This window comes from Cyanistes caeruleus, chromosome 7, assembly GCF_971803275.1.
Source record: "Cyanistes caeruleus chromosome 7, bCyaCae1.hap1.1, whole genome shotgun sequence".
Lineage (NCBI taxonomy): Eukaryota > Metazoa > Chordata > Aves > Passeriformes > Paridae > Cyanistes > Cyanistes caeruleus.
The window spans coordinates 36,433,964-36,450,106 of record NC_141707.1 but is presented as its reverse complement, the minus strand read 5'-3'; the positions used below and the strand labels follow the sequence as shown (position 1 = coordinate 36,450,106).

At 37.1% G+C, this 16,143-nt stretch overlaps 1 protein-coding gene across 2 annotated transcripts in view; it reads left to right on the top strand.

Moving 5' to 3' along the window:
• LRP1B (LDL receptor related protein 1B) overlaps positions 1-16,143 on the top strand; it is a 623,130-nt gene that overhangs the window by 596,365 nt on the left and 10,622 nt on the right. For both annotated transcript variants that reach the window (XM_086896592.1, XM_086896593.1), the window contains exons 84-87: positions 185-346; positions 4,380-4,554; positions 5,193-5,297; positions 7,283-7,396. In XM_086896592.1, the coding sequence (XP_086752718.1) occupies positions 185-346; positions 4,380-4,554; positions 5,193-5,297; positions 7,283-7,396 (556 nt within the window). The remainder of the gene's footprint in view (positions 1-184; positions 347-4,379; positions 4,555-5,192; positions 5,298-7,282; positions 7,397-16,143) is intronic.

The following is a 16,143-nucleotide window of genomic DNA, read 5'->3' as shown; positions in this document are numbered from 1 at the left end:
TTCAAAAGTTCTTCATTCCAGCAATGTTTGCAAAGGCACGTTCTCTCAGCATCTGGAGAAACACAGTTGGGCTCAAACACTGAAACTTCCTACTCTTACAATAAATTCGTGTCGAGAAAGTGCTGATTATTGTTTTAATTTGTATTTATTTTTATGATAAAACAGCTTTCTGTGTTTTGGACAGGCCGGCCGACCTGCAGCTGCGCTCTGGGTTTTACGGGGCCGCGCTGTAACCAGACGGTGTGTGAGCGCTTCTGCCAGAACGGGGGCACCTGCAGTGTCACTGCTGGCAACCAGCCCTTCTGTGCCTGCCTGCCTGAGTACACAGGAGACAGGTGCCAGTACTGTGAGTAATCCCCACAAATTATTCCACCGGGGTTTGTAGTAAAAGTTCTACGCAGTGGAAGTGTAAAGTACGCGTGGGTGATTTTTTTTACGGCGTTGTAAAATTTAGCCTCAGTTTACTCATGCTGCTGAAGCAAGGTCATCTGATGTATTCAGGTGATCTTTGAGCATATTTCTCCCCTTCTACATGGCTAGCTGAAAAAAGAGCTTTTTTAGGAATGATTTATTGTTGTTTTCATGAATGAGCTGTAGAGTGGAGCGGTACAAGACAGATGACTTTGTCAGTAGCCATGAGATAATTGCGTTAAAAATTTTCTACTACAACTTGTCATATGTTTTGCTATGCTGGTAATGAATTGACATAGTTGGTTAAAGAACCTTCTGGTGTCCCTAATCTTTGCAAACCAAAAAGTCTTTTAAACTTCTCCTTTACCTTTGTTTTCTATTTCTAACCCCAGCAAGCAGCACTTTGATGACAGCTTTGAGTTTCACATTGCTATATTCCTTCAACTCACTCAAAGATCACCCTGAGTACAGTTTCTACCCCATCCTGGTGTTGAAATTGTAAAGGATATCTGAATGTGACTCTTGTTTACTTCTCAGGATTTAGGTTCTATCTTTTGCATCTGATTTTCTCCCTGTTTTTTCATTCTACTGACCCATCAGTCTCTTCTTATTGAGATAGTTTTCTGAAGGTTTCCATGCCCTAAGAAAGGCTCTTCTACAACCTCCTCTAATTTTTCACTTCTTTAACAGAGGAGTAAGAAAAGCAGATTTTCAACCAATAGGCTCTTACTTCATTTAAGTTCCTTTTTTCTTGCCATGCTTCTGTTTTCTTTCACCATTATATCTTCTCCAGTAACTCAAGACATTTGAACATATTTTTGAATTTCTTCTTTTGGTCACTCATTTACAAATGACAGTTTGTCTTCCCCATATCTTCTCATAAACGATGACTCACAAGCAACCTTCTCTAAGTTAGAATGAATTATTTTACTGAGATATGAATGATATTTTTTAATCAGCTCCTTTTTTCTACTGCTTTGCTTTGACTGTAACATTCTAAAGGCAAGGACTGTCATAGCCTTGTTAGACTGTCATAGTGCTTGTCATGGAACATTAAATGTGAAAGCCATCATCTCTTTTGTACCTTCAGTGAATTTGCTGAAGAAGGTTTGATTTAAGAAAAAAAAAAATGATGGGAAATTAGCTGTTGTAAAGGTCTGGTTTAGAATTATCTACAAGATACAAAAAGTATTTAGTTTTAGAGAAAGGTCTGTCAAACAAGGAAAGGGATAGTGTGTATGTTAAATAGGATTTGTACTGAAGTAAACTGAATATATTTCCAGTTGGGAGACTATGAATTAAATTGAAACCTTTGAATGGAAAATCAGCAGTAATTGTGATTCTCTCCCCTTGGTATTAAACAAACTGGATGAATCCACAAATAAGTATCTGCAAACACAATTGGGTATTTGAAAATAGTATAGTACATAAATCATGCACAGACAGAGACACAGATTAAGAAAAAATATTTACTTGAGGCTTACCCAAAACCAAACAAATTGTTTCTAGTTGAATGCTTCTGCAAACATCTTTTTTCTTTTTTTTTTCCTTTTTTGATTCTTTTTTTTTTTTTTTTCTTTTTTTTTTTGTTAAGAGAATTAATTTAAATGTAAATTTAGGGGTACTTTTTAAACAGTGTTTATCAGATTTGGACTGTCTGGGAAACTGCCACAATACAGAGACTTGAAGGCATTATAAAATACAAAATAAAAATAAGCTTTTGCTAATTTAAAATTTAAGTCTTTTAGGGGAAAATGATAAAAAAAGGCTTACAATCTTTTAGTGTATTTTTTGGTGACCAGTACGTTTTGTGAAATTATACCAATTAATAATGTGACATCTGTTATTTTTTTTTGCTTTATTCACACATGTGCATGATCTTTTGCTTTATTAATCACCTTCACTTTGTATGCAAGTTGGAATACATCACTCTGGCATTATTGCAAAGATTGGTTGCCTCCCAGATATCTTTTTCAGTCTGCCTTTGCTGTGATTGAAGGTAGTTCATATGCAAAGGATGACACATGAATGTGTGTAGGTATTTCACTCCTGCTCCCAAGCTTAAAATATTATTAGTGGGGTTTTATGGCAGGGAGAAGACATTTGCTGGCAGTATTACCAGCTTGCAAAGACCTTATTTTCCCCACACTTATCGTCTCCAATTACCCAGTGCAGAGTTTCTCCTGTGATTAGTTCACATAAGGGCTAATAACATAAATGTGTGCTCCCTGTCAAGGCACTGGCATGGCTGAAATAAATTTAAGTGACTGAATTTACATAGAATTCTACTAACATTGAGCATGTTATTAAATACACATAAATCTGATGTATTTGAAGGTAGCTCCCTGCTTTAAATTCCAGGAAAAAGATACACAGAGTAGCTAAAGTTCATTTCTTGTATCATTTAAAGCCCAAACTACCTAAAAAAAAGGAAACATTTTCATGCAGTTACAATCATTCAAAGTGGATACAGTGATCCCACAAGCTGTGACTTTCTCTGAAACTGAAATCCCTTTCTTTAGGAGAAAAAAGAAATAATTTTGTGTCATTTCAGCCCAAATGTAGCATAAACATTTTAGATGCTGCAGATGACTAAAGGTGTTTGTGACTTCAATCAGACCTAAAAACTGATAATTGTTTTGACACATGACCTTCCTATTCCTATTTTGGTGGTTTTTTTTTTCTGTCTGCTCTTACATAAAATCACTCCCAGTATGAGCTTTCAAGCTGCAGTAGTTTTTGTTCCAAAAACAGCCCCTCTGCTGCAAATTGCCATTCCATACCTGGAACTGGGGAACGAGAAACAATGAACAATTTCATTTAGTGTCTTTTAAGCCACTCTGGTTGCTGATTCCTTGAGCAGCTGAGCCTACAGCCTGCACAGACAGGTGGAGACATATAATGAATATTCAAACAAAAATAACTCCTCTGACAGCCATGCTCTGTCCCTCAGCAAAACTCTTCCAGCAGCACTCGCTCCTTGGAGAGGAGGAAAAACAGCACAGAGGAGCATAAGTAAAATGTGTTTCTGGCTTTGAGATACCCTCACCAGTGATGCCCAGAGGAGCTGTGGCTGCCCCTGGAAGTGTTCAGGGCCAGGCTGGATGAGGCTTGGAGCAATAGTGATACAACAATTGGGATAGTGGAAGGTGTCCCTGCCCAATTAAGGAGCTTAAATGATGGCTGTAAAGAAAAAAACAAACCACAAAATAAAGTTGTCACTAGCACGTAAATAAAAATTAATCAAAATGTTAAGATACCATTATTTTGTAGCTCTTGGAAGCTTCTCCAGTTAGGTAATTTGGCTTTTTAAAATGTATGAAAACTGAGACAATTACTGCTGGTTTTGGAAAGTTAAAGAATTCACTACTTGAAATCTCAGTCCTACTGGCATTTTAACAGTTAAATACCATAATGGGGTCTTGCACAGTCTGTAAAGCTTATGCATTATGTAGTACTTTGTAGAACTTATGGATTATGTCTTTATATATTATTATTAGAACTTCATGAAATTTTAATATGTGGATAAATGAAAATAAAACTTAATTATTTCAAAATATCGTTTCAATTTCAGTTTAGCATAATGCTGTTAATGGTAATGTGAATGTATCAGAAGATTTTTATTCAGCCAACGTCCCATTAAATACATTAACGTTGCTGTGCTTTTCTCGTCAGGAGTCTTTATATTATGTGGGATGATGCCATAAATGGTTAGACAACTAGAAGGGAAAAAAAAACCCAAAAACCCTTATGAGTTTATACTTCCATTGCACTTCCCAAGATTACATTTTTAATATATTCTGTATCTGTTTATGGGTTATTCTTGATTCCCGTAGTTGCCAGTGAGTCGCCAGCTTTAGTTTTCATTTTTTTACTACAATACTCTTTAAAACATGGAAGTAGTGTATCACTTGTTTCTGTAAGGCTCCTCGATGCCTTTTAGTAACTAGGTCTGGTGTTGCTTCCAGATGTTTGCCACCATTACTGCGTGAATTCCGAGTCGTGCACGATTTCTGGCGACGGGAGCGTGGAGTGCGTGTGCCCGGGGCGCTTCGAAGGCCCCAAGTGCGAGGTGGACAAATGCATCAGGTGCCACGGGGGACGCTGCATCATAAACAAGGACAGCAATGATGTGGTGTGCAAGTGAGTGTGTGGGGCAGAGATTGCCTTCAGAGTCATTTAACATTTAGCATTTAGCAGCAATTCTGCTGCGTTACGCTTTAAATCGCTCACACAGAAGCTCGTCCCTGGAGCGGTCACATCAGGTCAGTTCCTCTGTGTGGCTCCTGCCCACACAAAACCAACTGACTGCTGGCTTTTCAGACCAACTTGTGGAGCCCTCCTCACTGCAGGAAGCACAATGTAGCAGGAGACTGAATGCATTTTCACTTAAAAAACATTGAAGTTAGTCATGTTAACAATGGAGTTCTTCTGTACTGTTGAAATGTCTTCCTTCCACATTATCTGTGACAGTGATAGAGACACACTAAATACTGTTGGAGCCATAGGTAAACAGTCATTGCGCTGTTCTATTGCTGAGTGATTGGTTTTGTATTATAATAGTTTATTTTCATTAAAAGAAAGATTAAATATATATTGTGTAATGATCTCATTTCCTGTGCTAACTTTTTAAACCAGAAACCTAGAATTCTTTCAATCAGTAGATCTTATAGTAATATATTAAAATACTGATTTTACAATTAAATGCTCATATTTACTGAAATAATGATTATTCTTTGCTTTTTTTATTTATTTTTTTTATTTTTCTTTTACCATGGCAGTTGCACAAATGGAAAGATTGCCTCTACCTGTCAGCTGTGTGATGGCTACTGCTACAATGGTGGCACCTGTCAGTTGGACCCAGAGACAAATATACCTGTCTGTCTGTGAGTATCCTGCATCCTTCAGATCATTAAAATGCTTGTGTGACAGCAAATAATACAATTATTACACATGTGTCTATATTTTTTGGTCTCTCTAGGATGAATAATGTGCTGGTTGCAATTTCAACTTACAGTACTTATTTTCTACTTCTGTAGCCTCATACTTTGCACACCTTTTTGCAAAATGTGTGTTGAAATCTAGAACTGAGAGCTCTATTATGAATTCACATAGGTACAAAGATATATCTTTGGAGATTTATTGTAATTTCAGGTCTGTTCAGGCATTTTTTTTTTTAATGGAAACTCGAGGTTGCCTGCCCTGCTTTTCAGTGGTGGATTAAGTCTTTTCTACCACAGAGGTGGTCAGATTTGGAGGCAAAACTCTCCTCCTGGTGGCTGGAGAATAAGAAAAATAATGTCAGGGTTATTTCCCTTACAGGGATAGGCTCATGTATTTCAGATTTCTGCCCCAGCTTTCCCGCTGCCCAGAGTAATGTGGCTGTTCTGGGGTGAGATTGTGCTCTCCCTCCTGTGCAGTGGTCGAGGTGCTTTTCTTATGCTCAGACATAAAATGCCAAAGAAATTCAGATTCTGTAGCCTAGAAGTGAAGTACTGTTGTAAGCAGAAAGGCCAACATTCTACTCCTTTCTTGAGAGCTATGCTGCATTTTCCTTTTCAGCTGCTCAATATAAAATATAATACAGTAGTCACTGTAGCAAAAAAATTAATTTCCTTCCTGCTCTCAGTTACTCTGAGCTACCTAGTAATAATTGTTTTTTTGGTTTGGTTTGGTTATTTTTTTTTGTTTGTTTGTTTGTTTTTTGTTATTTCCTTAAAAAATTCATTTTGCAATGGTCTTCCACTTCTCCAAACAACCTGGAGCTCAGAGCAATCTCCAGGCTGGAAGAGAGAGGTGTTGGAAGACATGAATTCCTGTCTCATTCCCTGGGTGACAAAACCAAATCATTGCCCAAAGGGATCTGGCACTGCAACTTTGTGAATACAGATACAGACATTCCTTCATTTTGTTGATGCAGCTGATCTTGAAAGAGAGTTTTATTCAGATTCTCAAAGGAGTTTCATAAATGCCTAGATTTTTTTTAGGGGAAGAGATGGGCCAAGGGTTCCTCCCTGTGAGAGCTGAAGCACTTCTGCATGAGAAAAAGGGCACAGATGTAGTGGCACTACCATTAAAAAATTGCCAGTGCATGTTTGCAGGTTTGGGGCTAAAGTCAGCGTGATTTAGGACTGCACAGTAGCCCTTACTGAGTTGAAAATACCTTAACTGCTTATTTTTCTTTTTCAGTATTATTTTTTACCTGTTCTTACCATTTTGCCTGTTATTTGTACCTCCTTAAATGTCTTTAGTTGAGGACCAGAGATGGATAAATCCTGGCAAAATGAGAATATCACACTTATGATATGTAAGGCCCAAATATGATGACGAAGCCTGGAGGTTCATTTGGTTAAACACCTAGAATGGCTTTTTTGGAAGCTTGCAACTTTTCAGCATTTTTTTTGTTTTAAAACTGTCACATTCTTTTTCAATTCACATGGAACACCATAGCATCTCAAGGAAAAAAAATAAAAAGGTTTTGTGCTTTAATTTGTATGTGGAATTACAATACATAAATGCTGCAGCATTCACCAACACCATTAGCAATGCTAAGAAAATGGTAATGAACATTTTTAAGGCCACTGCAATCTGGATCAATCGATAGAAATGTACATCTGACAATAACACTCCCAGAACCCTTCAGGCAGTACAGGCCCATTGTTTGCAAAAACTGTTTGATCAACACTCACGAGCAAACTTTTCAGTATTGTCAGATGGACCTTCCAGGAGAAAAACAATATTGATTTTGTCTTCTGTGAGTGTGTGCCCGTGTACGTGTGCGTGTCTTGCCGTCGTTATATGTAACGCGTTTAAAGTCTGCTCGGCACAAGGCAGAATATTCATGTAGGTCTATTTTACTGAAATTCTGCAGATGCTCTGTGGGGTTTAAAAGTCAGCGCTGTGACCAGAAAGTGAACCCTTGTGATTACTACTGTCAGAATGAGGGAATTTGCACTTTAACCACGTTTAATGAACCGAGATGCAAGTAGGTTTAACCTTCCACTTAATGCTGCACATTCTGTGACATCATTCCAGGCCACAGTTCATTGGTTCAAGTCATGCACATTCACATACATTTCACAATATATACTTAATCTGGGGGACCATTTCTATAATACACACTTACCCTTTGAGAGTTGCACTGATGAGTATATTTTAAAGTGGATTTGGAGTGTGTGTATAAGAAATAAAAGGCTTTATTTTTACTAAATAAATCAGAAAAAAAACCTGAAAATACCATTTGGCTTCCATTGCTCATGTTTTGAGATATTTTACCAAGTTAATCCTATAGCATAAAGTTTAGTGAACAGTGATGTTGCATATGTTCTGTAGTCCAAACCTGACTTCCTAGTTCTTATCTGTGCAGGGAAAGGAACAGAACAACTATTTAGGTGCTACTTCAGGAGTTAATTTTGTATTTATGTCTTATTGTTGATTTTTTAGAAATGATGCTGTAAAAAAAAATAAATCTGTTAAACAAAAGTATGTGAGCTACATTATAGCATTGACTTCTCTGATTAAAAAGTTAATTACATTTGTATTCTATACTTCTCTAAAGGATTTGAGGTGTATTTCTTAAAGAGAAAATTTTAATCTTTATCAGGAAAAGAAACAACATTAGTCTTTCAAAATCCTGTAAGGCAGATGTACAGAGAGACACAAAACACCTACCTGTCAGATGAGCATAGCTTCCCTCAGTGGTTGTGATGCAAAAGTCAGTAGTGAAATCATGAGGCAAAGACCTAGACTTGGGAGAAAATATGAAATTCACACAGATTTAAACTTATCTTAGTGTATGGTTTATAAAAGCACAGAGTGCTCTGGGGATGTGATGTGGGTAGCAAAGACAGTGACTGCTTAAGGTGTATAATCTAATTTTTTAATTTTTTTTTAAAACATGATCTCAGTTGCTTTGTCAATGTTCTCATGCAATGAAACTCTCAGGTATGAGGTACCATAAATCTGTTGGAAACAAGATTAATGTCCTAACTACCACCTAGACTTGGAAGAGTATGGAGTGTATGGGACATGGGTGCCTGGAACTTTTTGTATCTCTATGTATCACACTTGTGTTTTCGGGATCATGTAGCCCTAAGAACAGCATGCTGCTGCCTCTAAAGTCATTTATTGGACGTACCTTTCCTGCTTTTTCTCTCAAATGCTTCAGGAGCCACTTGTCCAAGGGCTAATGTTTTCCTAAAGCAGTCTCTAACTGGGGAATGGGTGATTTTTAGAAGAAATAGGAGATGCCCAGGTTTGTTGTCATTGGGCAGGAACTCTGAAGAGGCTTTCTCTCACAGCCAGCATCTGAGAATGCAAACTTTACACATAATCAAGTCCTTATTATTATTCAGTAAAGACAATAGAGAATAAGATTTAGCTGTTCCAAAGGGCAATCCTAAAACCATAATTATACAAAGCAACTCTAAGCCTGTAAAAACAGACTCTCCTTTCAACAGCCAGCATACATTTTTATTTTATCTTCCTGTCTCAAGGTGTCTTTTTAATGTTGAAGCACTAAATGACCTAAATATTACACTCTGGAAGGAGGAGTTGTGGTTTTCACCTAACCATTTTAGGCATGAATTAAGGCCTTACTTTTTGGTGGCTTCATAAAAGCCAACCAAAAAAACAGGAGGTTTTATGAAGGCCAGTTCTAGTGAAAGCTCTGTCAGGGTTTAAATTATGCAGAATATGCTGTGATGTCTCTTTGGACTTCTGTTGCAATCTAGATTATTAATTCTTCACATTATTTTTAGGTATGTGATGATTATTATTCCCCCTTCCACCCCCCCTCCCCACATTATTGTTCTTGCTCAGTTACAAAGGTTGTGAGAGAATTTCAGAATGTTAAAATTTGGGGTAATGATGTTTTCTGAAAAATGTTCCACTTAGGGTATACTGAAGTAGCACAAAAGATTGTGCTTATGTATAGTTACTGTAATTTTAGTATTCCCATAGTACATTTTCAAGGATCTCTTTAGTACTGCTCAGTAATGGGTGGGGTCTGTGTGTGATGTGCATCACAGTAGATGCATATGAGATATGCCTGAACTGCACCAGTAAATTCACAAATCAGTTGAAAAAAAAAGAATGATCAGGAGATCGGATTCACGTGAGAAATAATCAAGAAAAGCTTTTTCCGTGTGTTTCACAAACTGCTCATTCCATCTGTTCTATCAGTCTCTCTTTTAATAAATACCTTTATTAATGTCTGTTTCCTTCTCACTATCTACCTACCTGTATATGCATTCCTGCAAGAGAAGCAGGGTTTAGAGAGAGATTACCCCTTGTATGATGCCAGTGAAGAGAACTGGAAAGAATTGAAACTTTCAAGTACTCAGGAGTGGCTCTGGCTGTTCCATGGGCAGGGCTTTTATTACAGAATCTTTAGCACAGAACATTGCTCTCTCTCAGCTTTGTTTCTTTTATACCTTCATCCTAACTATGTGCTGCTATAAGTCCATCTTTTTATTTGTATTACTATTGTTATTTATACCAGCACATGCATGTGTTTTATTATTATTATTACTATTATTACTATTACTATTGTTATTGTTGTTGTTATCTGCAAATAAATGTGATCAAATCATAACCCCCTTACAAAAGGCATTATAGAAATATAAAAATCAGAAGACAAAGCACAGCATTACGTTAGTTGCCTGTGGCTGGATGTGCTGACTGTTCAGAGGGATTTAAGTGTGTGCTGTATTTCAGTATTAGAACAAACATCAATTCCTCTGTAATGAAGAACAAGCCATCCTGGAGAGTTAACTAGAAGGCACAGACCATGCAGGAGCTTGGAAGAAAGCCTGACTTTGGTAACAGAGGAACTGAAAAGTGAAGGGTGGAGAAAGAATAAATAACTTCATTTTTTAATGGAGAATTTTGGTCAAGTAGTAGGATAAGGACCAGAAATTAGTGGGGAGAGAACATTTTGTGAAAATTTGTGAAATTGTGGAATTGCTTTAAAGTGATATTGAAGTTTGAACCTGGAAGTGCATACATGGATAAATTAGGAAAAATATCTCCTGCAGAAGTGAAATAAACCAGAGAGCTGTTCTTACAGAATCCCAGAATGGTTTGGGTTGGAAGGGACCTTAAAGCTCATCTTGATCCAACCCCCCTGCCACAAGCAGACACCAGGCTTGACCAGCCTGGCCTGGACACTTCCAGGGATGGGGCATCCACAGCTTTTCTGGGAATCCTGGTCCAGTGTTGCCAAGTTGTTCTTGCCAGCTTTACATCCAGTGTTCTGGAGAGAGACTTGGTGTGAGGGGAGTGTGTGGGGTGAGCGCCTGTGTGTGCAGACATGTGTGGGTGTTTGGGTCACAGAATTCAGGAATAAAAGAGTGCATTCCTCTTTGTGGAGGAGCTCCCCTGCAGCTCGAGTGCCTGTGATGCTGGACTTTCCTCCTGACATTCCCTTCCTGTTGAAAAACCTTCCAATATGAGCAGTTTTTATGTAAGTGCACGTGCAGCTCGTACAAACGCTGCATTTGCACGCAGGTTTAGAATAAATAAACTCAAACCTCTGCTCAAAAAAAGGCTCAGGCCCAGTTGTGGACAAGAAAGGGACTGCAGCATGCAGTGCCCTGACTGGCATTTTCTGAAGGCTGAGTAGAAAAAGCCACTGTGGTGTAGAACAGTCACAGGAATGAAAAGCCTGACTAAGAGAAGGCCCTGGGAACCCTGAGAGACAGCACAAACCAGGACATTTTACCAAGTACCCTGCAATAAATGCTTTCCATATGATTTCCTGGGGTATATTTAATGAGCTCCCCAGTCACAATTACAACAGGAATTTCACAGCATTCTGCCAGCCCTTTGAAAGCTTTCTTTTTCAACTAAAAATATCTTTGTTATAAATATCTTGAAATTGAATATAATCCGCGGGTTATACCTTTGTATGATAAAAGATCTTTTATCCACTTTGTACCACAAACTAGTATTAGTTCAAGAACCAAATGCAAACAGGAGTTTGAAGAGTGGAAATTTGAAGTTTGTCAGAGGAGGAAATTTTAAGATCTTGGAAAAGATGAATATGTCTATTTTTCATGGAGCATTTACTACCTAGGCTGTAATGCAGATATCTTTGTCCATGAGTTTAAAATTGTTCAGATAAAACTTGCATAGTATTTGCTGCTGCTTATCACTGCTTGGGAAAAACATGCTTGGGTTTCTATCTACCTACTTACCCTTTAGTCTTTTCTCATTCCTTTATACTTTTACCATTTCAATATCCTTTCCTTTTGTTTTATTGCTCAGTGTACTTACAGCTACAGTAGTAATCACCTGGACATGCTTTTTATACATTTTCTGTTATTATTTTTACTACTTGTACAGCCTCTGTACACATATTGCTAATTGCATGGTGGTTAATGACTCTCAGTTTCTTCTTTTTCTAACCTTTGGATCAATGAGGCTGAGTTGCACTTGGAAGTTGTTCCTTTACAGTGAACATCATGCAGCAATTGTGAATAATGATTTGTACATAGTAATCTCATGCCCAAATTAAAATTAATTTTTAAAGTCACTTTTTTTTTTCTACTTAAATTGTGACTAAATTTCAGGGTTTTTTTGGTGTTCCTGAAAAGTAATTTTTTATTGTTTTGCGTGCTTTTGAATGATGTAATTATCCTATTCTGAATGTATTGTACTGCAAGGTAATTTGTATTTCATTTTCAGGTAACAAGTATAAATTTTTTATCCCTTAGCATCTACATTATTTTCCCTGTAAGATGTTGAGGGATGCTCATTAGACAAATCTACTAAAATGTGGTCTGTTCATGTATAAAACAATTATGGAAAAGTTATTACTTGAAAATAATGAAACCCTAACAATAGAGGGGGAGCTACAGAAAGTGCAGTTATTGATCAGTCCTGTGTTGAGATTTTTGGTCATTCTTTGTTTGGATAGTGCTTTACTTTAGAGGGTTTATACTGATAAACTTGTTTAACTCTGCTACCTCAGCTCCCTGTACGATCAAAGCATATCTGCAGAAGTATTCCTAAATTTATTATAAGGAACAGTTTAATGATTTGGTTTAGTGCAAGGTTTTTGTCATCCTCTGTCATCCTACAGAGTTTTGGGGAAAAGGAGAATTTTGATTTCTCTCTTTCAATGCAATTTAATGTAGATAGTAAGTAACTGTAATCCAGATGTTCTCTTGTCTTACAGTTTTAATATTAATGATAAGACAAGTTCCAGTGAATTTTTTAATGTTAAGTGTTCTTAAAATAGTGAGGCTAGATACTCCCATTAGGATATTTCAGTATACATGTCGTGACCAAAAGGAAAAGTTAGAAAATAACTTTTTCTAATGAAGAAATATAATTTATAGCTAAGAAACATTTTTGGTTCCCCTTCCACCTCTGTTTTGTAAGGACTCTTCCACAGAGTCTGTTACACTTCTAGACTAATCATTCAAAGCTGTTGTCATTTTTCGATCTGCACTGGTACATTGAGTTGGAAAACAGTTGTCTACAAAAGCAGTTTTAACTGCATGTTGTGCCTTCTGTATTATATTCTTATGACAATGCTTTGGGCAGAAAGAGGAAGAAAAAAGAGAAACAAAATATTTAAGAAATTTGTACACTGCTACCAAATTATCTCTTTTTTACTTTTTTTTTTTCTATTTATTCAGTCATTTCATAGTCAAATGGTCACATACCCGTATAACAGAGTTTAGAATATTGATCACAGCAACCTGTAAGGGTTATGCAGAAATTGAGGAGTGAGAAATTTCCTGTCATGAATAGACTCTGTAACAACAGCCTGATCAGTCTCAGAAATGTAAATATCTTCATTTTAAACATTCCTCACTCCAAGTGCAACACCTTCATAATCTCAACGGGAAGTTTTTAAAACGTCTCTCCTTGCAGTGCTATTTCCTCAAAATAGGCAATTCCAGTGGCACAGGCACTCAGTACCTCAGAAGGCACTTCCCAAGCACTCATCTCTGTAAATGTAGAACTAAATTGTTACAGAGAGAGCTGTAGCTGTTTTATTAATGACCTTGGCAGCAGAACATGTACAACCTTTATTTATTATGTTCACTCTCAGTTTTCATATTGGCATCCCCTGTGGCACTGCTGCTCTTTGATCTTCCTCTGGTTCTGCTGGGAGCTGGAGATTTGCACCTGAGATGTTCTCTGTAGCACCTTGCACCACGCAGCTGACTTCAGCCTGTCCTTCACTGTCAGCTTCCCCATCTGTTTCCATCTGTATTTGTCTGGGAGTGACTCAAATTAGGCATTTCCACTGTTCTTTCTCCCGAGTTTGTGATGAGCATCTTTGATGAAACCAAGTGGTTTTATGTGGCTCTGCTTGGTTAATGCCCTTTTGTTTGCTCTTGCTGCAAATGTCCTGTCTGACCCTGAAAACAGCACAGAACAGCTCCTGCTACCAAAGAGTTTGGGAAAGGACAAACTACTGTGCATCAAACTGAACCAGGAGCCAGTTCCCATGCTAGGAACTGAGCACTCTGGATTTAAATGTCCTGACACCAGAAAATACTGTTATTAAAAACAATTTCTCTCTGCAGACAATTAAAACTGCTTAAGATCTGCTCATTTCCCATGTTCCTGCATGAACAACTGTCCATGTCCCAACCCCATCATTATTCATGTGCCTGCTCATGGCTGATTTGTATCAAATTCCCTTGCAGAAAACATCCCTTTCCCCTGGGCTTTATTTCTTTTTCTCCTCTGTCCGCCCAAGACAAGCCTTTAGTACCTTGCTGGACCATCAAAGAGCAATCATTTCACCTCAAAGTGCAGAAGGAAATCACTTCCACCCTTCCAGCTTCATTCGCTTTTAAGTTTATTGGAGAAAGCAAGCATTTGGAAAAAAATTAAAGTATAGTGGCAACTAACAATGTTTTTATGAGACTTCCATCAGATGCTTCAGATGTTGCAATATTGCTGATTTTTTCAATTAGAGTGGCAAGATAGGTAAAGAGCTTTTAATATTTTTGCCTTTTTTTCTTCTCTTTATTGTATATATAGCTGTAGATTTTTTCTCTTCACCAGCTGTTGTGATATCATGTCTGCTTTAAGATTTTGAAAAATGTAATTGTACATTATACAATTTTCTCATGAGCCTATACTTGAATGCTTCATGGTGATTCTTTTGCTAGACTCACTCTCTTATGTTCTTTAAACTGTTTTTATGACAGATTTATCATAATGATTTTATATACAGTGGAAGCATTTGAAACATTTAATATAATTTAGTTGCGAAGTTAGATATGTCTAAAATATTTTTCCCTTTCAGTAGTGTAGTATTAAATGCAAATTGCCTGTCATCACAAGTTTTAATTAGGTGAGTTGAATCCTGAGCAGGAATGATGCAAAATATCAGTCAGAAATATAAAGACTTTGTTTTGTGTTTATCACGTGCCAACAGCTTGGAGCTGAGTAGAATATTCTAAGTATAAAGATATATGGTGTTTCTCTACAAGAATGGAGATACTTATTTTGCAGCTGTACGTTGAAAATTGATATTTTTAAAAAGCAAATTCCTTGAACAGTATCTTAGTAAAGTAAGCTGTCAGTGCAAGCATTTGTATCATACATAATTGCTAAAAAGAGATCTGGAAAGAAAAAGGAACAGGTGCATCTTTTGAAAGATTAAAGTTGTGTTCCCTGTGACTTACAGTGTGTTGAAGTGATGGTAAGCAGGTGGAAAAGTCAGCTGGGTTCAGTTATTAAATATATCATTGTGAAGCATGTGTATAATTAGGAATTTGGTTTCTATGTACCTACTTAGATACCCTACTTAGGGGTCTTTGCAGTGAGGAAACCTAAGTGTGTATTTACCATATTTATTTAAGTAAACAAACTTAATTCAATAAACATGAAGAACTTCTAAATCACAGTGCAATTTGGCTAGTGTGTGACAATTTATGAATAAACTAGCAATTGTAATCAATATATATAAAAAAATTAATTCTTTTCTAAAGACCCTCTGTGCCTTCCCTCTGAAGAGCTTAAGCACTTTTATAGTGTATCCTACTAAAAATTAAATTAACTCCCCAAAAGAAGTTCAAGCTTAATATGGAAGCCAGTAAAGTGATTTATCTGAATGTCAGGTTGGGCTGTTATAGGCTTAGGAGCAATCAGAGAAACGAGCCAGTCTTCTGCAGGGATCTGCAAAGACAAGAGAGAGCCCAAAAGCTCAAAAGAGCAAAGCTGCCTAGGGCTCTTCTCTGACATTGTGGCATTGTTTTTGTCTGGAATATTTGGTATCTTTCCAAAACTTCTTTTATTATAGAACAGTATCAATTGTTAAGCACAACCACCTCTAAATTTTGCAATTTATTAAATCCTTAGGAAGGCATCAGATAGCAGTAGTTCCTGGAACTTTGTGAGGGTAACGCTCTATTGCACCTCCCTAAAGATAACTGATGTTGAAATTCATAAATAATTCAAAAATACATAGAAAAAACATGATTCATTGCACAATATGCAACAGAGACAGATGAAAAGCGACTACTTCCTGCCGTTTCCACAAGGAGAGTTTGAGGGTCTGTAGTAAACTTAATCATATTTACAGCAGGTTGAATAAGCAATTGAATTTCATTCAGGTATTTGCTTCTGTTTTTGATGGATTTGCTGAGTCTGCTTCCATGGACTCCTTGTGTTTCCTCGTAAGCATGGAGAGTGTTCTGAACCCCAGCTGAAGAGCTATTTGCATACTGATATTCACACAAGGAAATTATAGCAGAA